Source organism: Brachyhypopomus gauderio, chromosome 20, assembly GCF_052324685.1.
Source record: "Brachyhypopomus gauderio isolate BG-103 chromosome 20, BGAUD_0.2, whole genome shotgun sequence".
Taxonomy (NCBI): domain Eukaryota; kingdom Metazoa; phylum Chordata; class Actinopteri; order Gymnotiformes; family Hypopomidae; genus Brachyhypopomus; species Brachyhypopomus gauderio.
The window spans coordinates 8,265,994-8,293,828 of record NC_135230.1 but is presented as its reverse complement, the minus strand read 5'-3'; the positions used below and the strand labels follow the sequence as shown (position 1 = coordinate 8,293,828).

The following is a 27,835-nucleotide window of genomic DNA, read 5'->3' as shown; positions in this document are numbered from 1 at the left end:
TGCCCACTGTCTCGCACGGGCCTTTGAATGCCGAATATCACGCCCCATTACTAACTACATGCAACTGCTTTAATTATTGATTGGTAAGAAAGAAATTCTGTTGTGACTATTAAATGTGAAGTTGACAGTTGCTGTCTCATTATGCATAGAATACTATATAATTGAAATAATTAGTCACGTCGCAGTTTTGTAAAAAGCAATTTGGCTCTCATCACAATGAACAATTTGGAGCCCTGTGTCTATCATGGTGAAGCTCGTGGAAATATTGATCGTGTCGTTCATTAACAGTAATAGCCCCGTAGCCCTAGTCCTAGAGTTCGCCTGTTGCCACGGCGTTAAGCAGATACCATCGCTCGGCCATATTACCTCAAAATGGCCTGCGTCAGCAGACTGGTTATTGGCTACATTTCAGCTTTTAATGTCATTTTTCCCCACAAACCAGAGCTGAAGCTGAGGTGCTTAGCTGCGCACTATTCAGTATCTAGCTGGGCACTTTCATTTAATCAAATAATTTATTGTTTTTAGAAGATTACCCAATTGGCTAAATATGGTTCAGTAGATATTAAGGACACGCCTCCTCTCCTCTCCTGCCTCCGTCCCCTGCCTCGAGAATATGGTCATACTTGAGAAAGAAAAAGACAGACAGAATATAAATTAATAAGTAAATAAATAACAACAAATTCACCTTCTCCAGTGACCCTCTAAACTTAATCAGATTTGCTTTAGTTACATGCCATGTAAATGTTGATCCTTTATAATAATTTATTGTATCTGAAGACAAATGCTGCAACTGCCCTCCTTTGTATTCATAAACAAAATCCCGCTGACCTTGATCACTGCAGTTAATTGCTCATGAAGAAGTGTTTTGAATTTCTCCCGGTACCACTGAGTAACAGATGGGTGGAGTCTCCCTTAGCCGGTTATTAAGAACACACTTCCTAGCCAGGAGTGGTCGTTTGTCACAGCGTTTATGATGCAACGAGGGTAAAGCAAATGTTTTGGAGAGAAGCAGTAGAAATAAGCCTGGGTCTCTTTTTAGTTTTATGCCGAGAATTCTGCCAATTTCCCGAGCAGTGAATTCCCACCATCTTGAGATGTGTCTGCATTCCCAGAAGTAATGAAAATTTGTTCCTAAACTTGTACCGCATTTGACACATACAGCTGAGATTCTGCTGTCAATTTTATTCGTTGTCCCTTGTGTTATTTGCAGTCTATACATCATTTTGTATTGTGTCTCTCTCAGTTGGTTGCAAGGCAAAGTATGCAGTCTTCGTCTATCCAGGAAGTGTGGGAATCAAACTTGGCTCTCTGACAAACGGACCTCAGTTGCCAGATGTGCTTTAGGGCTCGTCTCCTCTCCCAGAACACTCACCCGGACCGCTCACCCGGACCGCTCACCCAGACCGCTCACCCAGAACACTCACCCGGACCACTCACCCGGACCACTCACCCAGACCGCTCACCCAGACCACTCACCCGGACCACTCACCCGGACCACTCACCCGGACCACTCACCCGGACCGCTCACCTGGACCGCTCACCTGGACCGCTCACCCGGACCGCTCACCCAGACCGCTCACCCGGACCGCTCACCCGGACCGCTCACCCGGACCGCTCACCCGGACCGCTCACCTGGACCGCTCACCCGGACCACTCACTTGGGCACTGGGACACCAAAAAGAGGAGGAACAGTGGAAGTGTGAGAAAGAAGGCAGTGCCATCTTTTTCACTGGCAGCTATCGATGAACTCACCTGATCACCTTCATATGAAACCATGACCTGAAGACACCAAGCAGCTAATTACACTTGCTGCAGATCCCAGATAATGCCATGAATTCTGAACATTGATGGCTGGGGGGGGTTCTCCTATCCTGGATAATAGGAAATATCCTGGACTTGAGTTATAACGTTTGGACAACCAGCAAACACGGCATCATGGAAATCAGTATCTTTGTAGTTTTGTGGATGCACCATAACCTTGTAAACCTTCTGAGGTCCTCAATCAGCTCTCTCACTAGACAGTGTAGCCATGCATAACATGGCCAAGTGTCCATAAGGTCCCACTTCAATTGGACTCATGAGAAATAAGGACAAATCTGCCTGTGGCAGCATGCTGAGCTTGAATATCATTAAGGCAACGTGGCTCGTTGTGGACCACAGGAAACTGTCACGGTCTCGTTAACCTCGTCGGCCCACAGCAGCTTCAGGCATTTGCCATGCCGCCGTGGTCCCTTACTACCTCTCTGAGCCTCGACAGCAGCCTCACGAACACGCGAGTGCTTGATCCTCCACAGAAGTCCAGAGTGACTGACCCTCCGCGACGCTCTATAGACGATTCCACAACCCCCTCCCCCCTACAATGTTCCATTAGGCCTCGCATCAAACATCACTGGGAGCCACCTGCCACACCTCTGAGGTTCCTCATGCAAGCCATTGCTGGAGGAGGGCCCAGTCCTTCATTATGGGTTCCTCTCATCTGGCTTACAGCTGAGTCACCCTCTACAGCAAGAGCTTCCGAGCCATTATAGCCTACCGACCCTGCCTCCAAAACAGCTTCTTCCCACAGATCACCAGGGTTTTTTTATGGCACCCCCAGCTTCAAGTTGTAAAGCGTCCATCCTTAACCTACCATGTATACGCATAACATGCATCGCACTACATTACTCTGCACTGTACTTTATTTCTGCTGCCATGTGCTAACCTCTGTGCTGGTTGTTTTTTTCCTGCTGTTTGAACGTAAACAAGCTTAACTAACAGGATTCTTTAAGGTATTCCGGCTTTTGTTTGAACGGAGACTTCACACACACGTCGATGCCCCGCAAGACATACTTCCTCACACTTAACAAGTCGCTTCGGATAAATGGCTCTGCCAAATGCATAAGCATAAGCATGTCTGAGCCAAACCTGCTTAAGTGTGAGAAGGTCTTTGGTGAACAGAAATGAACAGCAGTGAGGGCATGAGTGTGAGAGCTGAGTCCAGGGTGGGGCCATCTGCTGGGGCTCTGCCTTTGGTCAGCCTTTTGGAGCCTCACCGTGTCTGCTCTCCTCTCCAGTTCCCTTAAGCCTTCAGCGTTTGGGATTACTCTGGCTTTCCTCTTTCTGCTGTTTTTTTTTTGGCCTTGGTGCTGTGCTTGCTCAGCTTCCCCGAGAGGCCCACCCCTCTAATTCCACCCCCTAACCCCACCCCCCATAACACCACCCCCTAACCCCACCCCCCATAACACCACCCCCTAACCCCACCCCTCTAACCCCACCCCCTAACCCCACCCCCCATAACCCCACCCCCTAACCCCACCCCCCATAACACCACCCCCTAACCCCACCCCTCTAACCCCGCCATATACAGGAGGACCTCGGGTTATGTCAGTCCCGAGTTATGATGTTTCGTGGTTACGACACATCTCCCATTTATTGTTTAAAGCTTTGTTTCGATTTAAGCGTAAACGTCGTAATGCGAACTTCTTATTTGGTGTGCACAGGGGAAGAATACATGGTTACGTGATTACACGGTTGATAATTACTATGTTAGGATAGGTGCTAGAATAGGATTAGTATGTACGTATGTATCAGTATGTACGTATGTTCCGACTTACAACAAAAATCGGTTTACGACACGATGTAGGAATGGAACGTCATAAGATGATATACTGGTGAAAATTCTAAGGAAAATTCCACTATGCCATTATCAATCCTCCAAAGGATTTCCAGCTAAAATGTTTTTATTAGCTTTATTGTGTTTCTAAATGTATGTTTCTAAACACATTTTTTGTCCAAAATAGACATCCATCGATTTAGTCCTCACTCAAAGCATGGCTGGATTTATACCCTCTCCACAGAGCCTGTCCTCTCTCTCTCTGCCCTCTCTCTCTCTCTCTCTCTCTCTCTCTCTCTCTCTCTCTCTCTCTCTCTCTCTCTCTCTCTCTCTCTCTCTCTCTCTCTCTTTCTCTCTCTCTGATCCCTCAGTTGGTACCCACCCTACACGACGCCAGCGGCTCTAACCCAGCTGGTCATATCGGGCTTTGATTGGATTTGCTTCTGTCCTCTCTGACTTTTGACAAAACCCGCGAGGCTCCGATCATGGTGCTCTCTGCCGCCCCAAGGAGGGGGATGGGGGTGTTTGGAGGTGGGAACAGCCTCAGCCTGCCCACCCCCATCCGTAGTGCGCTGCTCCCCAGGGTCCGGTACTGCAGATGCTGATCTTGTGCGGGGGGAGTGACAGATACAGATGGCCGGCCCGTCTCCACGTCCTATTGGTCACCACGCTACAATGTCCTGTCCACCATGTTACAACGCCCCATCCAACATGCTACGCCGTCCTGTCCAACATGTGTGCAGCACGGCAGCTCATGAAGACACGTGTCCCTTCTCTCCGGCCTTCGGTGAATGCAGTGTGGGTCCTGCTATTTCTGCACCACTTGTTCTGACAAATACAGAAACCCTACATGCTGGAAGAAAACAAATGGGCTTCCGTCTCATATAGAAAAGCCTCATGTTTATTCAAGCACAGCTCGATTCCTGTCCCACGAGAAAAGAAACGGCCCTGTTTGGGACAGCAGGTTCCACTTGGCTGTAATTGGGAAGACAAAAGGAAGACGCAACTTCAAGTCCAATAAGCCTGAAACACGAGTGAGCTCCACCAACCGCTGCAAAAGAAGAGCACTGCACTCTTCTCCTGGTCTCCTCTGTCCCAGCCTCAGTGCTGCGTCTGTTTTCGCCGACAAGCGTGACGTTTTAATGGAAGTGGAACGGAGACAAAATCAGAACAGAATTTCATGAAAATAAAAACGACAACAACAACTAAGATTGCAAATGATCTGCTTGCAGGGGGAGCCGTGTCTCATGGGCGTAAAGAGGATCTACCGCAAACTCAAGCCCATAGCCAGGTGCGTGATGGGGAAGACACACTCGGTCACCGTGACGTCAGAGTCCTGCGACTGCACCGAGTCAGATTTTGAATGGTGAGTGATTTTTTTTTTTCACCTCTTATGTCCCAAGGTGGGAACTGACAGAAAGCAGCTCCACCGTGAGCATCACTGGTTGGCAGAGGCCACAGTTCACATCGGTGCCTCTGTGTCTCAGTCTCTGTCTGTTCCCAGGGGGGGTGCTTCAGAAGCCCTGTCATCGTGAGTGCACTGTGGCGTACCATTATAGCTGCAGGGATGCTACAACAAAACAAACAGCTAAACAAACACAACACGCAGGAAGAGTTACGAGCAGAAGAACACACGTCCGTGTTCAGGAAAAGAAGAGTTCACCGTCACGGCACGGCCGCAGTGATTAGCGTTAGAGGGAAACTCTGCTAGATTAGTTGCTGCTTCTGCTAAGTGGAAACTAGTCAGCTGTGTAACTCCCAGCTGTGTGCGAGGGTTCGAGGGAAAACAGAGATGGCAGAAAGGATTGGAAGTGTGTGTGGGAGTGTATGAATATGTGTGTGGGAGTGTATGAATGTGTGTGTGGGAGTGTATGAATATGTGTGTGGGAGTGTATGAATATGTGTGTGGGAGTGTATGAATATGTGTGTGGGAGTGTATGAATGTGTGTGTGCAAGTTGGTTTTGTATGACAAGTGCTTTCAAAGCTCCATAACCCTCACTCAACTCCGTAACTGTTGCATGGGTCCATGTCTTCTTCTGGAAGACATCCTGCCCCCTCTCACTGTGGGGCTAAACCCTCCCTCCGCAGATCTCTGCGCTATCTCCGCAATCCCCAGCGCATGGTCCGGATTCAGCTCTCCTCATTTCTCGCCAAGTTATCCGACGCTAATGTCGCTTTTTCTTGGTTCAAAAATCCAGGGCGGGTCCGTCCGGGACCCCAACTGCAGATTCTGCCCGCCGGGAGGCATTAATCAGGGGGCGGAGCTGCGCTCGTTAACAAACGCGGCCGCAACGGTGGAGCGTCTAGCCGTAACTGCAGCAATTTGTCGCCATCGTCTGGGGGCACGCTGTCACACTGGGATTTAACTGTAGGACAGACATCTCAAGCTCCCCTCGCCTGTCTGCATGCTTGTGCAGGCACACGCAAAGGGGTCTGTGATCAGCAACACAGCTCCCAGGCCTGTAGTGGAGTCTTCACTTGTTGATGTTGTAGGAAAGGGAAGGGATTAGAGGAAGAATGTGGAGTTTTCTTGCAGAATCTTTTCTGCAGGATGTTTTCTGTTTCATTGTCAGCATGCATTTGTTCTAGTGTGCCTTTGTAGAACTCTACTGGGAATGTGTGTGTGTGTGTGTGTGTGTGTGTGTGTGTGTGTGTGTGTGTGTGTGTGTGTGTGTGTGTGTGTGTGTGTGTGCGTGATCTCAGTGATTATGGCTATGAACGGAGGACAGACGGCCGGTGTACGCCCGCATTCTGGTTTCATCCCTCCTCCATGTCCAGAAGCTGCACTACAGGACACACGTTCCTCAACAGCACAGGGTGAGTGAACCCTTAACAACAGGACACACACTCCTCAACAACACAGGGTGAGTGAACCCTTAACAACAGGACACACACTCCTCAAAAACACAGGGTGAGTGAACCCTTAACAACAGGACACACACTCCCCAACAACACAGGGTGAGTGAACCCTTAACAACAGGACACACACTCCTCAAAAACACAGGGTGAGTGAACCCTTAACAACAGGACACACACTCCCTAACAACACAGGGTGAGTGAACCCTTAACAACAGGACACACACTCCTCAAAAACACAGGGTGAGTGAACCCTTAACAACAGGACACACACTCCCTAACAACACAGGGTGAGTGAACCCTTAACAACTGGACACACACTCCTCAACAACACAGGGTGAGTGAACCCTTAACAACAGGACACTCACTCCTCAACAACACAGGGTGAGTGAACCCTTAACAACAGGACACACACTCCTCATCAACACAGGGTGAGTGAACCCTTAACAACAGGACACACACTCCCTAACAACACAGGGTGAGTGAACCCTTAACAGGACACACACTCCTCAACAACACAGGGTGAGTGAACCCTTAACAACAGGACACACACTCCTCAACCACACAGGGTGAGTGAACCCTTAACAACAGGACACACACTCCTCAACAACACAGGGTGAGTGAACCCTTAACAGGACACACACTCCTCAACAACACAGGGTGAGTGAACCCTTAACAACAGGACACACACTCCTCAACAACACAGGGTGAGTGAACCCTTAACAGGACACACACTCCTCAACAACACAGGGTGAGTGAACCCTTAACAACAGGACACACACTCCTCAACAACACAGGGTGAGTGAACCCTTAACAACAGGACACACACTCCTCAACAACACAGGGTGAGTGAACCCTTAACAGGACACACACTCCTCAACAACACAGGGTGAGTGAACCCTTAACAACAGGACACACACTCCTCAACAACACAGGGTGAGTGAACCCTTAACAACAGGACACACACTCCTCAACAACACAGGGTGAGTGAACCCTTAACAGGACACACACTCCTCAACAACACAGGGTGAGTGAACCCTTAACAACAGGACACACACTCCCTAACAACACAGGGTGAGTGAACCCTTAACAACAGGACACACACTCCTCAAAAACACAGGGTGAGTGAACCCTTAACAACAGGACACACACTCCCTAACAACACAGGGTGAGTGAACCCTTAACAACAGGACACACACTCCTCAACAACACAGGGTGAGTGAACCCTTAACAACAGGACACACACTCCCTAACAACACAGGGTGAGTGAACCCTTAACAACAACTGACTATAACGTGTATTAAGGTTGCATTTGATTTGTGGGCCATACCCTTTGAGGTACTTCTATGTCTAGTCATGACAACAATCGTATTTTTGCTTGCTAAAACACTTTTTTGACTATTATTTACTTTTTTATCTTATTTTACTTATCACTGCAACTGTGTTTGCATTTCCACTGGTATTTTGTAGATTCTGTTTTTGTAAAGCGGTTCGGTCTGTGAAACAGTTGTCTTTAAGGAAACAATGAGCAGTCCTCCTTTGAAACTTTAAATATTAAACCCATTACTTGTTAGAAGTAGTGGGTGTTAAACCTTATATTTAAATTTACAATAGTACTGTTGTGCTATTATTGAGGTTGTATTATTGCAAAACATTTTGGAATATTGTAGTAGCTGCTACACCAATAATTGACTTTAAGCAGGCTATTGTGGCTTAATTGTCTAGAAAATGTGAATGTGAATTGGAATTTATTGGATTTTTTTTTTTAGCAAATAAGACTGACTAGTAACTCTAGAGAGAAATGATGGGAGGAGTTTATGCAATATAGTAGAATATAACTTTCTAAGCTCCCTTTGAGGGCATCAAAATGTCTCCAAGGACATTGTGGAGTTCCACCAGTAGCAGGCTAAGTGCTAGTCTGCAGCGGTGTCAATTCCAGGTTCAGAAAGTAAAAGTCCTCACCAGGATTTTGCTCAGGCTTCCTGGATTGTGTTGATTCCACTAATTTGACCTGGATTGCACTAATTAGAAAATCTAGCAAGCTTGAGCAAAATCCTGATGAGGACTTTTACTTTCTGAACCTGGAATTGACACCTCTGCTAGTCTGTGAGATCTAGACAGGGAGATCTAGTCTGGGAGTCTTGGAGAGCTAATCTGTGAGAGCTAGTCTAGGGAATTTAGTCTGTGAGAGCTAGACTAGAAGAGCTAGTCTGTGAGAGCTAGTCTGGGAGAGTCAGTCCAGGATAACTAGTCTATGAGAGCTAGTGTGAGACAGTTAGTCTAGGATAATAGTGTGCGAGAGCTATTGTGAGAGAGCTAGTCTGTGAGAGCTAGTCTGGGACAGTTAGTCCAGGATAACTAGTCTGTGAGAGCTTGACTGGGAGAGCTAGTCTGTGAGAGCTAGTCCAGTATAACTAGACTGGGAGAACTAGTCTGTGGGAGCTAGTCTGGGAGATCTAGTCTGGGAGAGCTAGACTGGGAGATCTAGTCTGGGAGATCTAGTCTGGGAGAGCTAGTCTGGGAGATCTAGTCTGGGAGAGCTAGTCTGGGAGATCTAGTCTGGGAGATCTAGTCTGGGAGAGCTAGTCTGGGAGATCTAGTCTGGGAGCTCTAGTCTGGGAGCTATATTCTGTGGGAGCGCGTCTGCCTCTGCTCTAGGATACCGGCCTTTCCTCTTGGGTACTCTTTCCTCCTGATTTATTTCCTTCTTTGCCCATCTTTGTTGACCATGGCTTTCTGGATGTTTCTGCTTTACTGGCTCAGTTGTAGCACACTCTGTGAGTTTAAGTTATAATATAAGTGATATCTATATTGGGGATAACATATCACATGCATTTAATGTGTCAGTTATAGACTGGTTGATGCCCACTTGCTTCTACAGGGTAGACACTAACTCTCAGTTGCTCCAATGATTGCTTGTTTCAATGTTGTAAGACATATCTTCATAAATTTGTTGCAAAGTGGTTCATATGTGAGTCACGGTGATTCGATCTGTGCTCATTTGTATGTACCCTTGATGAATAAGGAGCAGTACTGTATGCTATATGTGTTTATCTCAGCCATGCTTGTTTTACGCTTTAGATCTTTAAAGTAAAAGGTTTACAGCCTCACCCTCTGTCCCTCACACGCTCCGTCTTTTTGCCTCTCTGCCTGCCTCACTCTCGGATTCTGCCCGTGGGTGTAGATATAGAAAGGTGGTGTCGAACAACTGTACGGGAGGTGTGGTGGACGTGTACACCGCGCGCAGGAAGCCCTGTCCTAGCCAGGCCCCAAAAGGCCTCCACCTGGTCACCAGTGAAGGAGCTCTATCAGCCACCCTGGGCCACAACGTCACCTTCCTGGTGTTCCTTGAGCAGGTGAACATCCTCCAGACACAGCCCGCATGTGTTTCTCCCAAACACTCATCTGAGAACACAAGTAATCTCACTTTTAGCTCGATGCATTTACGCAACGTTAATCAATATTAGCTATTAGCATCTTCTCTCTAGCATGCAAAATAATTTTTGATTTAATTGGATCTGTTTTGAACCTGAGCCCTAAAGTCACTCTAGGAAGATATGTTGTAGTGCAAAAATGAGGGCTCTTTGCCAGAAAAGTTCATTTCTAATTTCCCCTTAGCGGCACAAGGGAAGATTGTCAGAACACAGCTGTGTAAGCAAGATTAAGCGGTAGCGGAGTGACCTGCAGTGTCATGGAAAGCATCGTGATGTTTCTCTTCCTCTGCAAAGACACGAAAGTCCCGTGGGCTTGGAGCCATAGAAACACCACGTTTCTGCACAAGTCAATTGAATCACTAATTAAGCGCGAGTCAAGATGTAAAGTCCAGCATCTGCCAAAGATAGACGGGAACCAGCTGTTAATCGCTCCTTATAAAATGTCTAATGAGGGACATATTCTGTGCCGTCCATTTACACAGACGCCTGGTGCGGTTCCTCGTGTGCCCGAATGTTGAAATGTGTCCATTTGGTTTTTGCACCAGGGCGACGGCTCAAGGACCAGCATCACGGTGGACTTTGGGGATGGCAACGGCATCACATACTCCAACGTCAGCTCCATTGAGGACGGCATCAAGCACGTTTACAAGAGCGTGGGCATCTACAGAGTGGCGGCCACGGCCGAGAACAGCCTCGGCTCTGAGATGGCAGTCCTCTTTCTGCATGTCACTTGTGAGTCTCGGCGCCCCCTTCTGGACCGTGGTTGAAAAATAGACTTTCACACCAGGGATCACTGGGGATCAGACATGCACATTTACAATAGAAGAGAAACATTTTGTAGCCAAAAATTTTTGTTTTATTTATTTTATTTCATTCTTTTAAAGCATTAAAGCATTTCTTTATTCATTAGATCTTCAAGGACTTTACATATTATTAGAGTAAAATAAGAATCAACGAATAAGAATAAAATTTTACCTCCTTGTTAAAGCCTTATGCTACTGGATGGATGGAGAATAAAATTTAACCAGACAACCAAAACGCAAACCAAAATGCCATAAAATAACCAACAAACCTCCTTGCTGGTATTCTTAACCTGTCCTCACACCAAAACATTATTTTAGCTCTTTAAGTTTAAAATATGAAAATATTATTATTATTTATATTTCTATTCATAATAAATTGTATTTGAATAGCTTATGGATTATGTAGTGTCTGTACCACAAAGGGAAGCAGAAACATCTCAAAGCTAAAGGAGACTGAGGTTAGCACTTCCCCTCTCCACATGTAGCCAAAACACCTTCCCATCTCCCTGTGAGAAGGTCAGCCATAGGAGATGGATTTTAGACACCAAGATATAAACACCCGACCTCTCTCCTGGGCCCTCAGAATGATTTCTGCAACCAAACGCGGACGCTGCGTCTATGGACCAGCTCTTCGCCGTGATCATGCTCCGAAATCGATATGAACACTACCAGGATATCGCACCCCCTCCCACCTCCCTCGCCCTGACACGGCCGATCATAACCCGGCGTGTCGAGGCAGATACCGTCTTGTTATTGATCAGTGAGCTCTCAGTCTCCAGATCTGTCAAACCAGTCGTGCCTGACCCACAGATACGGGATCCAGCTGCCCCTGTAAACACACGGGAGATGAAAGGCATCGGCGGATGGCAGCAGCTCCCTCAGAGGCAGAGCCATGAATATTTTGCAGTCCCCTCTTTTTGCTTTTCAGGCGTACTGTTACAATTCGAATTTCAGGGCCCGACTACATCTTATAAACAATTTTTCCCTCTCCTGTTTATTTATTTACTATTTTTCCTTTTCCTATCTTTTTTCACTCTCTCCCTCTCTTTCCATCTGTGCCCCATGTGCCATGGTCTTTTTTTCCCCCCTTCTTCTTCTTTTTCGTCTCCTCGGAATAGGTCAGCTGGAATATATCCATCTCTCTGCTCCCTTTGTGGCGGTGAGGAATAAGGAGGTCAACCTCACGGCGGTTCTGTGGCCGAGCCAAGTGGGAACCGTCACCTACATCTGGTGGTTTGGGAACAACTCGGAGGTACTGCAACGCTCCTTCCCAGCCCCCATACATCACACGAGAGCCGCTGATCTCTCTCTCTCTCTGAGGCGCGGTGCTCCACTGGGTTCAGCTGGGAGGGAGGAAGCGAAGTAGCTGTAGGCTGCCTTACCGCCGCAGCCTGGCCAATGGCGTCCGGTGCAATCAAAATAACGTTTGTGATTCAGAGCAATATCTGACTCTTAAAAAGCTGCTTTAGAAGTGTGTGCTGCCACAGCAAAAGGTGGTTGTAAGTGAGTCGTGTCAGGCTTGCGATGTATTATCTTCTGATGCTGTTTACACGAGAAAAAAACTGTCCTGCCCCTAATAATCTCCTCTTACATTTTGAGGGTATACCGATGCAGTGAACCGAAGAGCTATGCTGTTTTCACGAACTATAATTAACACTGCAAGCATTTTACAACCAGGTGTAGATGTTGTCCTTCAGCATGTCTCTCTCTCCTCAGCCTGTCTCTCTCTCTGTATCTCCCTCTCTCCTCCACCTTTGTGCTTGTCTTACCCCAGCCTGTCATCACCCTCGACGGAAGCGTGGCCTTCACGTTCCCGCGGGAGGGCACCAACATCGTCACCGTGCAGGTTGCCGCCGGCAACACCATTCTGCAGGACCGGAAGACCATCGCTGTGCACGGTGAGCGGGTCGCTGGTGACTCACAGCTAGCCGGCACGGATGACACACACACACACACACACACACACACACACACACACACACACACACACACACCCCTGGAGTGGTTTGTGACTTATCAACATTTCATCTGTTATTTGTAGAATATTTTAGCTCCCATCTTTTGGCCTTCTCCTCCAACCTGGATGACCACAACCCTGACGTAGCTGAGTGGAGACACGACATCAGTAGGGTTATCAAGAGCTCCATAGTGCAGGTGAGTAAAGATCTAGTACCTCCACCTCTCATCACCACCATTTTTAATCCTGAGGCCTCTTCTTCTTAACTGATGCCATGTCCGAGCAGTACCGAGCAAAGTCATCAGCTCTGGCTCGACCACTAAACTCTCTTAAACGCGATTAAAGTTCTCCCCTGACCCCGGGAGCCGTCATAAGTAACCGATGGCCTCGTCTCTCCCCTCCCCACAATCCCCTTCACATTAGTTTTTTATGGCCAAAAGAATGATGTCGGGAGAACTCTGTGACGGTGGATGACGGATGAGGACACGGGAACTGAGGCAAAGTCCGTTTTCAAAATTGAGTTTTTGAGCCCTCTGTCGGGCGAGTTTGCGAACGCCCCCACTCTGTGTGCACCCCGGCTGAGAGGGGCAGCGTGATGGATCACACTGCCGCCCGAGTGTCACCGCTGAAACAGGCAGAGAGTGGGCTGCGGTTCTGACCGATCCGGGCCGGTACCTCGAACCCCCAGCCCCTCCCACCACTACCACACCTCGCTCCGTGCCACACAGAACGTTGAGTGCAGAAGCCCAACTGGACGCTCAATGATAAACCCACTAAAACACTCAAAAGGAAAAGCTCATGTGGGCTTCCATACTACCAGATATTCATACGCCCAGAGCAGTAAAGGAGTTCCTTACACTGGCTCCATCAGCCTGGGTCTCCACCCAGCTGTAACAACCTGGGTCTCCACCCAGTCGTAACAACCTGGGTCTCTACCCAGTCGTAACAACCGGGGTCTCCACCCAGCCGTAACAACTGGGGTCTCCACCCAGCCATAACAACCTGGGTCTCCACCCAGGCATAACAACCAGGGTCTCCACCCAACCGTAACAACCGGGGTCTCTACCCAGCCGTAACAGCCGGTGTCTCCACCTAGCTGTAACAACCGGGGTCTCCACACAGCCGTGACATCCAGGGTCTCCACCCAGCCATAACAACCAGGGTCTCCACCCAGCCGTAAAAACCGGGGTATCCACCCAGCCATAACAACCAGGGTCTCCACCCAGCCGTAAAAACCGGGGAATCCACCCAGCCATAACAACCAGGGTCTCCACCCTGCCGTAACAACCAGGGTCTCCACCCTGCCGTAACAACCAGGGTCTCCACTCAGCCGTAACAGCCGGTGTCTCCACCCAGCCATAACAACCAGGGTCTCCACACAGCTGTGAGAACCAGGGTCTCCATCCAGCCATAACAACCAGGGTCTCCATCCAGCCATAACAACCAGGGTCTCCACTCAGCCGTAACAACCAGGGTCTCCACCCAGCCATAACAACCGGGTCTGCTCATGTTCTCCAGCATGCCGCAGCGCACATTTACAGAACCATGTTCACACACCATTCCACAACACCATAATGTTAAAGACCAGCAGCTCAAATGTTGGTGATTACATAGTGGGGAGGGCGGTCAAACTTCACCTGAAGCAGTGTGATGTTAGCCATGTGTGTGATGTTAGCCATGTGTGTGATGTCAGCCATGTGTGTGTGATGTCAGCCATGTGTGTGTGATGTCAGCCGTGTGTGTGATGTCAGCCATGTGTGTGATGTCAGCCATGTGTGTGATGTCAGCCGTGTGTGTGATGTCAGCTATGTGTGTGTGATGTTAGCCGTGTGTGTGATGTCAGCCGTGTGTGTGATGTCAGCCGTGTGTGTGATGTTAGCCGTGTGTGTGATGTTAGCCGTGTGTGTGATGTCAGCCGTGTGTGTGGTGTTAACCATGTGTGTGATGTCAGCCATGTGTGTGATGTCAGCCGTGTGTGTGATGTTAGCCGTGTGTGATGTCAGCCGTGTGTGTGATGTCAGCCGTGTGTGTGATGTCAGTCGTGTGTGTGATGTCAGCCGTGTGTGTGATGTTAGCCGTGTGTGATGTCAGCCGTGTGTGTGATGTCAGCCGTGTGTGTGATGTCAGCCGTGTGTGTGTGATGTCAGCCGTGTGTGTGTGATGTCAGCTGTGTGTGTGATGTCAGCCATGTGTGTGCTGCACTCCACTCATATTGTGAGTAATTATGAGTCAACAGACCACATGGGCCCTTACCAAAGGCAGCATGCTTTAACCTTGCAATTTGACCTAATCCTAATATCTCCATTTCGGTTTAATTGCTTCACGGCCCATAATCGTATCACTGTAATAACAACGGGCCACATGATCGTGGGATTAGAGTAATCTTACGTGCTAAAGAGATATGCCCAAATAAGAAATATGAACATTTTGCAGACACACAAGATACTCGGAATATATCTTTCATCGTTTTTTTTGCACATCACATTCTTACTCTCTCTGGCTGTTTAGGGTCTTGACCTTGAGTGTCAGTGCTGAGCAAGCAAAGCGTCAAGGCCTGGGCGTGGCCCAAGTTCCCCAACCCCGCCCTTTATGCATATGCTCATATAGCTCCACCTCCGCCTGTGCTCCGCCCACAGGCCACTGGCGTGAGGGCCGAGCAGCTGCTGGTCACGGTGCTCCCGGGTTTGCCCACCGCAGCAGAGTTCTTCCTGCTGCCGGACCCAGAGCAGACGGAGGGCAAGCAGGAGAAGACCGTACCACACCTGGAGCAGGTGAGCCCGCCCCGGCCACGAGCACCCGCTTCATCTGCGTTTCGGTTTTCAGATGGTCATTAAAAAGCTTCAAAGGCTTTTTCAATTTTTGGCCAGAAGGTGTCAGTGTTGGTTCATGGGACTCCTAGCTTTTGTCCTCACTGAGAGTTTGGAGAAAAACTGCAGAACATTAGATTAATTAATATGAAAATGGGCGGGGCATAACTCAAGGTGTACATAGGAACAGAGTGTTTTTGGATTTTTTTAAATAGCCAAAACAGACATGAAAACACAAAATCTGTTTTGACGGCAACAAGAAATCATATGATTTACACTGTTTAATATATCTGAGAAGCTGAGGGAGGCTTCCTGCTTGTTTTTATAGCTCAGACCACTGTGCTCTTATGTCTCTCCCCCACCGCCTTCAAATATTACTTTCACCAAAAATGACAAGATGATGGATTATAACTAAAATTCCTCTATATTAAAAAGCACTTGCATCTAAGTATTTTATGCAGTAGTTTTGGAGGAATTGCTAGAGAAAGCTTGTCAGCAGCGATGTGATGTGTGTCATGTATCCCAGCAATCACACCACCACCAGATAATGGATGGTGTTAAACTATCCCAGCAATCACACCACCACCAGATAATGGATGATGTTAAACTATCATTCCTGAGTTTTTCTTTTTTTACTGAAAAGTCTACAGTAAAAAAATAAACAAAACTAGCAGTCAAACCTGCTTTACTACTTGGCAAAACCCTTAAATGGTGCTCTGTCATACTGATGTGAAATCAGTTTTGGTGTCTTAGGTAAGAAGAGATAGAGTGGTAATGTCTCCTCGTAGTTCATAGAATATCAATGTTCCTTCAATGATGGTACATTGGGGGGTATGACATGTGAACCTTATTGAACTTTATAATGGATGTTAATGTTACAATACCCCTGTGCACATGATGGAAAAATAATTATTCATTCATAGGCTGGTCTCATTTTAAATGAGTTAGAAACATCAAATGTAACAGAGGAGGGAGAGAATGACGTTGATGTTCATGGTCAGTGGAGAAGAATGGATTAATAAAGCCTGGAATGAAATAAAAAAATGAATCTGAAATGCATAACGGAGGTTCTCACAGACTGCACATTCTGGTCACAAACTGCACATTCTGGTCACATGTTGCACATTCATCTCACAGACTGCACATTCTGGTCACATGTTGCACATTCTAGTCACAGACTGCACATTCTTCTCACAGACAGCACATTCTGGTCACAAACTGCACATTCGTCTTTCTTCATTCTTTGGCCTATGATAAAGGTCAAAACAGACTGGAAGATACTGAGAGTAGGTGTAGTGGAGAAAATGCTCTAGTTAAAAAGGACGGATGCTTTTCGGATTTCTCTGCCTGAGGAGGTATTTGATCATAAACAGTAAACTGCATGTGTGTGTGTTTGTGTGTGTGTGTGTGTGTGTGTGTGTATGTGTGTGTGTGTGTGTGTGTGTGTGTGTGTGTGTGTCAGAGAGACAGAGATGTTGGAACTAAACAAACTCTCTTCCACTCCCTCGTTTATCTTTATTTCCGGCTCAAGGTGATATGGTTGATGTATGTCAAAAGGCAGTAGCTCCAGAAATCCAAACACCCTTACCTGTGCCGAAACGCTGCTGTCCATCAAACCTACACGTGAAACGGGAACTTAATGCACAGCAGCAAATCTGTCCACTCCAGTGGCGGCTAGCGGGACCCGCCTGGAGACCCACCCCCTCGTGTTGGACACGCCCCCTCTAGAATGACCCGCAGGGTCAGCTTGATCGTCGCCCTTGCCAACGCAGTCACCGCTGCCGACGAGGCAGGCGGCCTCCGTGTCCTTCAGTCTGCCTGTTGTCTGACTGGAGCAAATCCCTTTGGGTGTGTGCTCTTTCCCACAGCTCTCGGACCTGGTTCTGGGCGCACTCTACCAGAACCAGGTGCAGTTCACGCTGAGGCCCGGCGTCCAGATCACGGTGTACGCAGCACACCTGTCTGCAGGTTAGAGAACGGCTTCTCAATCTTCAAAACCAATGAAGACTGTTTATGACTAAGTATTACAGACCTCAGGCTCTAGTAGTTTAATAGTCTGTTTGGGGGCATTTTTTAGAATAGGGATTTCTCACATTTTCACATACAGGGATGCCATGTTAAGATTGTTGATGTTGATATGCTTATATTTATAGTTATCTATTAATTAAATATAACAAATATAGATGTTAAATATTTAGATTTCATACATATCAAAATATCTGTAGAATTACAATGAGTTATCTGATTTTCTCCTTGACAGCTAAACAAAGTCACACCTAACCTCCCCTTTCCTGGGCGTAGTCTAAACTACATCATGCATATATGTACGAAAAAGAAAAAAAACAGGACCCCATCTGTGTGCAACACTACACGCTGCAGTTTAACTTAAAGCCAACATTTGCCCTGTTTACTGACCTGTGGCACTATGTCCCCTGCCCAACAGCGCCCCTAGTGGACACCAGCGAGAATCACAGCAGTTCAGCCATGATCATGCTTCTGTCTGTGGTGGTGGTGGGTCTGGCCGTGTTCCTCATCTACAAGTTCAAAAGGTAATGTGCCCAGACCGGCTCGCCCTGCAGGTTTGTGCCTGCTTTTCTGTTCTAACATATTCCCAGGATGTTCCCAGCTGCGAAGAAATGAACACCAGCAGCGATTCCAGAGTCGATGGGCTAAACTGTAGAATAATCAATAGGAACCTCCAGTCAACCAATCCAGCCAATCATGACAAATAAGTCCGTTGACCACTGCAGTTCGGAACACGTCACCTGATCCTCCTACGTTACGGGAAGAGCAGAGCATAAACACCCTCCCCTCGTTGGGGTTGTTGTTATGTGGCCACCTGCTTCCCCCAGGAGGACTACACACACACACACCCCAGCCGTCCGCTACGTGCGACGGCCTCACCCATCAAGCACCGAGTAATATTTCTCGCCTCTGGCCTTAGATGGAGTTCTGGTTGCTTTTGTCCAAGTGTTGGCAGTGAATCAGAAATGTCAGTCAGAGTTGCAGACATTATCAATATTTTGCCCCGTGGGCCTTACATGCTGACCTTTAGGAAATGTTAAAGTATTGCAGTGGCACCCTGACTCAGAGGGGTGCTCAAAGACCAGGTTAGGGTCAATAAGACAAGATCTATCTGGCAGAAAGGAAAGTTGTAAAAGGAGAGACAGCGTGGGCTAAACAACCAAGAAAGCTTGTTTCAGACGGCTGGGTCATGTTGGCGGCACCATTGCTCACAGCTATTTAAAGTTCACAACCATTGTTTTTATTTTATTAGGAACATTGTTCAGAGGCTGGGAGTGTCCCTTGCAGTGCCAGTTACAAATGCGCACTGTGAGGTCACATCCTGTCCAAAACATGGTGTAGAGCTGAATATTCCACAATGCTGTTGACCTTGTTTGATTTCTAATTAAAGGTCAGATGATGGATCAAACCTTCATCACCCACTATAAATCAGGTCTCCCCTGGACAGCTCATTCAAGTACACGTGTGCTGGTTTTTGGTCATTTCTGTAATGCTCCCTTCGATGAACATGTGTAGGAAGTGATGTATAAAGAATTAGGTCACCCCCTAACAAGACTGCCCTGTTTCTGAGGTCCACATCCCACCGCTTCTGTTCCACCTGCTTTTGTTAGCATAGATGTTTGTTAGTGCTCCCACCACCCACACCCCACCCAGCAGTCTCCACCCATGCTCCACCCAGATCCCACCCGCACAAGATCCAGAACCCACCCACTCACCACCACCCAGAACCCACCCACTCACCACCCAGAACTGACCCGCACACCATCCAGAACCCACCCACTCACCACCACCCAGAACTCACCCGCACACCATCCAGAACCCACCCACTCACCACCACCCAGAACCCACTCACTCACCACCCAGAACTCACCCGCACACCATCCAGAACCCACCCACTCACCACCCACTCACCATCACCCAGATCCCACCCACTCACCACCCAGAACTCACCCGCACATCATCCAGAACCTACCCACTCACCACCCAGAACCCACCTCCACACCACCCAGAACCCCCCGCATACCACTCAGACTCCAACCACACCCCACCCTCGCCGCGCTTCATTGCAATTCTTTCCTCAAGGAAGATCCCAGGCCTCCACCTCTACGCAGCGATGCGGGACGAAAAAGAGCAAGAAGCGATCCGGAGTCCAGTGAGCGTGACGGACGGCCCCCACGGCTGCAGCACTCCGCTAGAGTCCCCCAGCTCACCGGAGCCTCCGGACACCGAGCTCGCCACGCGGCCCTCCGGTACCACCTACACCGTGCTAACACTACGCTGGCCAGACTCTCCCACAGCATCTCACAAAGCTCTGGAACTCCACACTTTTCTCGGTTGAGTTAACTTGAGTTAACAACTCGAGTTAAGCAACTTTGTTGTCCACCAAAGATCACTGAAACTACAAATTCTAAACTCCTGAAGTTACTGCAGGCAGTGAGGCGTAGTTCGCTCTTTTCTCCTCGACACTTCATAAAGTGATTCAGGAGCAGTGACGGGACCCTCCTGGGCCGGCGCTGAGCTCCACTCGTCTCATGGGGAATTGAGGAATAACAGCATATTGTCCCAGTGGCACAGCTGTAAGCCAGCTGATAACTGTGTTCATTAATAGTCCAAAGGAATCGCCTTCACATGCCATGGGCGAGATCTTGTGGCATGAAAGAATTATTTGAATGACTGAGGGGTTTAATGTTTTGGTTGTACTTGAATGGAAAACCACAGAAGTTTATTTATTTGTTTACTGTCGTTTGAATTCAACAGGACATTATGCCATTATCTCTGTAGATTTGCCTTCCAATGCCACTGACAATATCTAACACCTCTATTTTGTCGTCCTTGTAGAATCCATCAAGTCTCACCCACGTGTCAAATTCTCAACAGAACTTCCTGCATACATTGACGTCTGAGTCTCCAGACCTCCCTACAAAAGACACTTAACATCCAAACACGAAGGTTTTAAGCTTTATACAGTACCTGTGCATGTCGGACATTGACACTTTACTGTGCTTTGTGAATACCAGAGGAAACTGTGTACAGGTTTTTATACATGTCTATCCAGTAAGGAAACATTTTTAATGACATTTATTTATAAAAATCACTAGATACACAATTAGACGGCCACGCCAGCATGTACTGTAATTTACAAAAAGGGATGAAAACGGGGCGGGGGAGGGGGCGTGAGACTAATTCGTGTTTCAGCATCAGCATTTAGAGTTTTGCGGAACTGAAGCAGTACGGTATTTACCCACTAGTACGGAATAAAAATTGTGTTTATTTTGTATAAACATGAATGTGTTTGTGATATGTGGGAGTATTTTAATAACGCACTAAATTAAATCAAGATATCAATAATTAGGTAGATTTTAATTTGTTTGATTTTTCTCAATGAAAAACTATTTCACATTATGATTTACGTTTTACAGTAAATTTTAAAGTTCATGCAGGTTGTTATGACACAAAGTCATGACATAAATTCTTCTGTAAAATACTGTGGTTCATTCGGTCTCCCCACAACCTTCTCTTTTGTTCTGTTTGTGTTGTCTTTGTGTTGTATAATTAGATGTAGGTTGTTTTTAATTTTTTTTTTTATCTTTTTTTTTTCTATTATGGTAGGAGATTTTCAGTAAGATTTTTAAGCTTGGTTCAGCAGGTTGGCTGTTATGTAATTTTGTTGCAAACTACAGAGTAAAATACTGTATATAAGTCTTTGAGCTGATCTCCTTCAAGATTGTGGTAATTCTGCTGACGGTAACTGTAACTGCCCATCAGAAATCTTGTTACATCCACTTCAACATTCGATAGCATTCTCTAACCTTCATTACAACTGTCACTATTACCATTCAGCAGGTTCACACTCCGCATGCACTTTTGTGTTAATTAGCCCTACCAAAAGTGTTCAGATATGTGACAGATATGAATGTGTGGATATGTGTGTAATGTTAAAGACGAGGCTAAATTTAACTACGCCTCCTACTTTATCACACAGTATATCACAGAATGGACTTGATGTTGATGCTTAACACATTATACTAAGGAGGGATGCTCTATAGGAAACTCTTAGAAACATTATTATTATTAATTATTATTATTATTACACCCCATCATTGCGTCCATAATGATAGACATGTCACAACATGATGAATCTTCCTGCTTTACATCAGTAAACTATACGTATTTTGCACACAGTTAGTCATTTAAATTTACTGAATCCTATTTACAAACATTTTAATAGACTTTATCTCAAATAATAGCTGCATTATTTCTAAATATAGTCCTACGTTTTATGTGAACATTATCAGTGACATAACCATTACATACCTTTTTAAGATTTTAAGAACCATTCAGTGTGTGCGTGTGTGTGTGTGTGTGTGTGTGTGTGTGTGTGTGTGTGTGTGTGTGTGTGTATACACACATATGCACCAGTCTTTTTTGTGTGCATTTTCTTAAGCTGATTAATGTAAGTGTAAGTGGATGACATCTTTATTACCGCATTGTGGGGGACAAAGGAGACTGTATGTTTCAGAAGGAATTTGACACCTTCTGTTCTTTACCCTTTGATTTGGTATTCAGTCTGGCATTATGCCAGTGGTAGTTTTGTTCAAGGGATACAGACATCCACAGCCTTGACCTGGTGATGTTTGTGTAGATGTAGTGTCAGCTGGTCCAAAGGCTGTGAGATATGACTTGTCTGGAATGATAGAAGCAGGACAGTGGTCACGAGGTCATGGCATAATCCAAGTGGCTCTCAACCCAGACATGCCCAGAAAAAGCAACCCAGCCACGCCCAGACAAAGCCTTGCGAGGAACACCAGCAACAGGACACCAATCTGACCGTTGAACCAACAAAGAAGAAACTATATGTAGACACTTGAGCATCACAACTGGATCTAATGCGGCACGATCCGCAGACGCGTTTGACTTCATATGGATAAATGACTCCATGCGTTGTCCAACTCAAACACAATCAGGTATAATCAGAAACCAACCCTCTCTGCACTAACTCAAATGATCAGCAGTCATACCATCATAACCACGTTGAGCAGAGCCCCAGAGGCATTGAAAAGGCTGAGGCAGGGCACAAGGCCAGCTCATTGGCTGCAATGCGAGTCGTTTCACACGACACGGCACAAAAACAGAGCCCTCATTGGATGAACAGTGGCGACAAACCAGAGCTTGGCAGCCACGACCCTCGTAAGAGTTAGCAAGATTATTTTTGTAGAAGATGAGAGATTTATTACTGTAAAGCTTTTATATAAAAGAAACAAATTTAGGTTCTTTCTTTGACCTCAACCGTGTGTTCTTTTTTTTTTTTTTTGTTTGACGCATTTACAATCATATTTATTATTAAATGGAGGTATATGTTGACGTGTTTTGAGTTTCTTATAATATTTGTAAAAAGAATACATTATGTAATTTGCTGAAGTAATCTACAACCTATAAAGAAAAAATGAAGTGTCAATCAAGTGTGGAGCTTTATTTTTTTTAACATGGTAACTGTTGCTTTGAACCTTTGCTTACTTTATTTTAAGAGCGATAAACCACCAGCCTTTGTTCCTGGAAACAACACGAACGGCTCCAGCACTGAACGCATGCTGTGTTCCATGCATGTTAAATGTCTCGGCGTGCAGGTTGGTTGTGTGCTATAAGGACCAGGGAAGGGTGTCCTCTACAGGAGGACTGGCACATATCCTGTTTGTTATGAAGCAGAAATGCAGAAGGTAAAGGACCACGCCGTTGAGCGCAGTCAAGTGCTTCCTTAATTCAACAAGTATAATTCGAAACGGTCTGTGAGTTGATTAAAAAACAGACGTGGAAACCAAAACATCGAGCACAATGTGATACCAGAGATGAACAAATGTTTAGCAGCAATATGTTCAACTAGCAGGTCTGGCCAGTGGCTTCGAGGAAAGGTGGTGGCACAGGAGAGGGAATCACCCAGAGATCAAGGCAGATCTACTCCGACTTATAAAAGCAGAGGTCAGAGGTCTGCAGCGGCAAGGACACGTGAACAGGAGGCAGCAGAGCGGCTGCAAAACGACACAGACGGCAGCATCACAACGAATTCCAAATCCACGCAGCTCTTCTGATTGGACCAGAAGCCTGTGTGCAGTGAACCTGTTCCTCCTTCCCAATCGTTGATCGTAGCAGGCTGCGCGAGGCCAGTTCATCTATAGCCCGCACGGTTGTGAGACCAAGCACCTCCGACTCAGCTGTGCCTGAGGGTGACGAGACGCGCTCACGACCTCCCCTGCACCGAAACGAAAACGACAGCGTCTCTGGTAGTACGACAGCTCCCTGCGCTCAATTACCATCGGTGGGGGTGGGGGTTGGGCGGAGGTCGGGGCGGAGGACAGGGTGGAGGAAGCTTAAAAGAAGTGTTCTAGTAAAATTGTTAAACCTAGGAGAGTGAGTGAGGTGGAGGGGATGACAAAAGACGAGAAAGGCACGGGCAGAGATGTTTCTGGGCTCTTGCCCTGGGTGACACTCAACTCGCAGTTTCTTCCTGACATCCCCAAGGAAAGGAGGAGGAGAGGAGGAGGAGACAGACAGTCACTTCACTCCTCCAGCTTTCATTTGCACGGTCTGCCATTAATTGACATTCAAGGGAGCATTAGTTTGATTAGGGGGTCCTCTGGGAACCCGACTGCCTGGTGGCACAAAGACATTTTTTCTTGCTCAACCTTTTAGGCTAAAGAGGGTGGTCTCCGTGTGCCACAGGGCGAGACCGAACGTCTACCAAAGTACTTTTACCTTAATCAACCTTTTAAAAAGGTGCATTGAAAGCATTTTGGAAAATTTAAGTATAGAATAAGAAGATTAAGACATAATGGATTGGTCAAAATTGAGCAGTCCAAACGACTTGTTTTGAAACTTATTATAGTTTCAAAGGTGCCTCGGTGAGTCTTTGTAACCACACAGTAAGAAGATTACGAGGTATAAATGGATCAGAATCGCAACTTAATTACCAAGCCGGAAAAATTGACGCGCCGCCCGTGATTACAGAAGAAGAGATTGCATGTGAAGGCCAAGCCCCTCTCCACACCCACCTCGCTCAGCACTAATCCCGTGTTCCAAACCAGAACCGGGCTGACCGAGCCCCTGTACATTGGCAAACAGGGCCGCCCATCGACCGCCTGTCTTCAACTGCCGCGTAAGCAAACTTCAAATGATTCATTTCCATACTGCTGATTATTCGTGAAAACGTCGCCGACAGCTGCCCCTCCCCTTTTGCGGAAAAACTTTTGCTGGAGTTGTTCTTTATGTTCCGTTTTTCCCGTGTTTTCTTTTATTGATCAGGTGATTGACTTGGGTGAGTGTAATTAGACACCGAGCACGGCAGCAGAAGAGAAACGAGCGCGGCGCGAGGCAAGGTGTAAACCGCACGCGGCAAGCTGGCATCACGACTCGGTGAACCGTAATTACTGTCGGCCTGCGGTTTCTTGTTAAGCGTGCGGTCACATTAGAGGAGATTCCTAACGTCCTCACGCCACACGGCGGAGAATTTGCTTGGCAATTTGGCTGACAGAGACAGACAAATAAGGCAACAGAAGGCGAAGCCAAAGCCAGATGTGACATCCGTACTTGGAGCGCGAGCGCGAGCATTCACACATGTACACACCTGTGGGGTCTTTAAGACAGCGACTGGTTTATCACTGCAGGTAAATGATGTAGCACCTAACCTCACTATTCCTAGGCGTGTTATGGCTTTTTATTTTGGTATATAAAAAAAGATTGTCATAAAAAAATCGTCATAAGCACCATATAAATATCACTGTCAAAATATTAATCTTTTAGCTTTGCAAATGATGCGCGCACACACACACACACACACACACAAGCAGAGAAACACACAAAAACATGTTTGTGTGTGTTTTTCTGCTTGTGTGTGTGTGTGTGTGTGTGTGTGTGTGTGTGTGTTTCTGTGTGTGTCTATAGACACACACGCACACATACACAAACAGAGAAAAAACACACAGAAACACACACATACACAGAAACACACACGCACACACATACACACCTCTGAAAGACTTACGTTAATGGTGCTATCAGAGGAACGTACCTCTCTGAAGCAGTTAAATCAGACCTAAACACAACTGGCTGCGCTACGAGTCCCGACCGCCGCGTGATACGAGACGAACCCATCACTCCGTCGACAGCATTATGGTAAAATACCCCATATAAAAGAGCAAACAAGCTCAACACGCCCTTGAATCACACTTCGTTCATTAGACAGCAATCTGGCTTCAGCTTTTCGCCTGGCTTTTTTTTTTCTCCAGAGAAGACGGATCTACAAAATCTAAACGATCTAAATACAGGACTATACATGTCATATCCTGTGAATGCCAAGAATAACTAATCTATTCATTTGTTTATTTATTTACTTTATTTTTACATTGGATTTGAAGCCCACGCTGAGCATATATAAGCCAGAACGGTAGAGGTCAGGCCTGTAAACACCAGGACGGAGGCTTTGATGAAAGGTTCGCTCCTGTCAAATATTCACTTGACTGAGGATGCCCATTACTGCTAAAACGACACTGAACACAGTCTTGATGCTAAGAGCATTTCAAAGCAAGTGTATCTTTATATCCTGTGTAGAAATATTCTGGCCAAACCTAATAGAAAAAAGCTAGAATTCGTGATTTTATTTAATGAGACTCAGAAATTTGACAAAAAGCTAACAACAAATCCCACTGTAGGTGTATTTGGTGTATTTTGTTAAACCAACAGGTTCACAGAGTTCAAGTTCCATTGACTATATTTTGGACTGCAATATTCCTGGTCCTCAATAGGGGGCGGTATAGGTCCATGAGTGTGTGATGTTAAAAATGACATCCTAAAAAAAAGGGGAATGGGGGAGAACATGTTGGAGACCGATGGCCTCTGTCTCATTTTGTCTTATGAGTCCACTGTCCTTTGTTTAAATAACAATTGCTGTCAAATCAGACACCTACCAGTGTGCTTAAACGTCCAAAATACATGAGTGGAGAGGGCCAAGTGGCATTGGCCAGCTAACACTGAAGGAAACACGCAGCTGTTAGACCAGGCAGCCAGGAAGGAGCTGAGGAGGGGGGGTGAGAGGAGGGGGGGGGTGAGAGGGGGTGGGGTGAGAGGGTGGGGTGAGAGGGGTGGATGTGTGGGCAGACAACGTGACGAAGAGAATCTTAGAGGGGAGGGGTGTATGTGTGTGGGAGCGGGTGTTTCATAGCCCCAGTGAAGTGGCACTCTCTTGCAGTAGGTCCCCTCTCCTCTTTACCCCCTACTGGGAGACCGCTGGGCCACTGGGGAAGAGGGGCTGTCGATGTGGGTTGAGGTGTGTGTGTGTGTGTGTGTGTGTGTGTGTGTGTGTGTGTGTGTGTGTGTGTGTGTGTGTGTGTGTGTGTGTGTGTGTATGTGTGTGTGTGTGTGTGTATGTGTGTGTGTGTGTGTGTGTGTGTGTGTGTGTGTGTGTGTGTGTGTGTGTGTTGCTGTTTTTGTCCTCCCAAGATGTCTTGCTGGGATAAGTGCTGGGACAGACAGGCACAGGACGCTGCGTTTCCCAGGGAGACGCTTTCTCTCAAGGACTCGTGGACAGCGGTCAGAGAAAGAACAATCGCGCCCACTGCTTCCTGTCCTGGTGCACCGATTCACCCGAACACAGAGGCAGTGTGCCTGTTATAACACTATTACAACACCATAATAATCTCATTATGCAACTCTCAGTGTACACGGTGCACAGTGATGAGCAGAAGTGTGGGCCACTCTCGTTCCCTTTCAGCCTGTAGGTCCCGCCTACCCGTTAACAGCAACCCACTGACATATCCACACTTTTTCACCCATGTCAGCTGAGGCCGGGCTGAGGGGCATCTTAACATCACCTATCAGCCTCTCGACACTCGTGGAGAAACAAGTCCGAGATCGAACAAATGAACAAAACTCCATCGTTGCACGGAGACACCGGCGAACAACCACCAACAAGCGTGGAGTGTGAAGGCAAGGAGAACAAAGCCGACACCAGTAGCAAGTGTTATTTATAAGTATGGGGGAGAGAAATACTCGAGCGTTACGCGAGCAATCGCCCGTGTGAATCACATTCTTAAAAACGGCGCAAGTTATAAATATTCACTAACTTATGTAGGCCCAACACCATTGGAATGGAGTCTTCACGCTGGTCCACTGCTGAATTCTGTAAGGTACTGAATGGAGTCTTCACGCTGGTCCACTGCTAAGTTCTGTAAGGTACTGAATAGAGTCTTCATGCTGGTCCACTCTTGAGTTCTGTAAGGGACTGAATGGAGTCTTCACGCTGGTCCACTGCTGAGTTATGTAAGGTACTGAAAGTGGTGGAACGTCATTCAGTGGTGGAGAGATGGTGAAGGCA

At 46.9% G+C, this 27,835-nt stretch overlaps 1 protein-coding gene across 2 annotated transcripts in view; it reads left to right on the top strand.

Annotated features, from left to right (window-relative positions):
* The window catches only part of sorcs1 (sortilin-related VPS10 domain containing receptor 1), a 149,466-nt gene extending 126,549 nt beyond the window's left edge, over positions 1-22,917 (top strand). Inside the window, exons 16-27 of one of the 2 annotated variants that reach the window (XR_013122592.1) lie at positions 4,825-4,958; positions 6,297-6,410; positions 9,634-9,805; positions 10,429-10,615; positions 11,805-11,938; positions 12,461-12,584; positions 12,728-12,840; positions 15,280-15,414; positions 17,319-17,418; positions 17,894-17,999; positions 19,562-19,724; positions 20,314-22,917. Coding sequence is in view for 1 of the 2 variants with exons in the window: in XM_076982918.1 (XP_076839033.1) it covers positions 4,825-4,958; positions 6,297-6,410; positions 9,634-9,805; positions 10,429-10,615; positions 11,805-11,938; positions 12,461-12,584; positions 12,728-12,840; positions 15,280-15,414; positions 17,319-17,418; positions 17,894-17,999; positions 19,558-19,724; positions 20,314-20,378 (1,551 nt within the window). In the remaining variant the exon portion in view is untranslated. Of the gene's footprint in view, positions 1-4,824; positions 4,959-6,296; positions 6,411-9,633; positions 9,806-10,428; positions 10,616-11,804; positions 11,939-12,460; positions 12,585-12,727; positions 12,841-15,279; positions 15,415-17,318; positions 17,419-17,893; positions 18,000-19,557; positions 19,725-20,313 lie in introns of both variants that reach the window. The other variant, XM_076982918.1, reaches the window with a different exon arrangement.
* Positions 22,918-27,835: the final 4,918 nt, after the last annotated feature.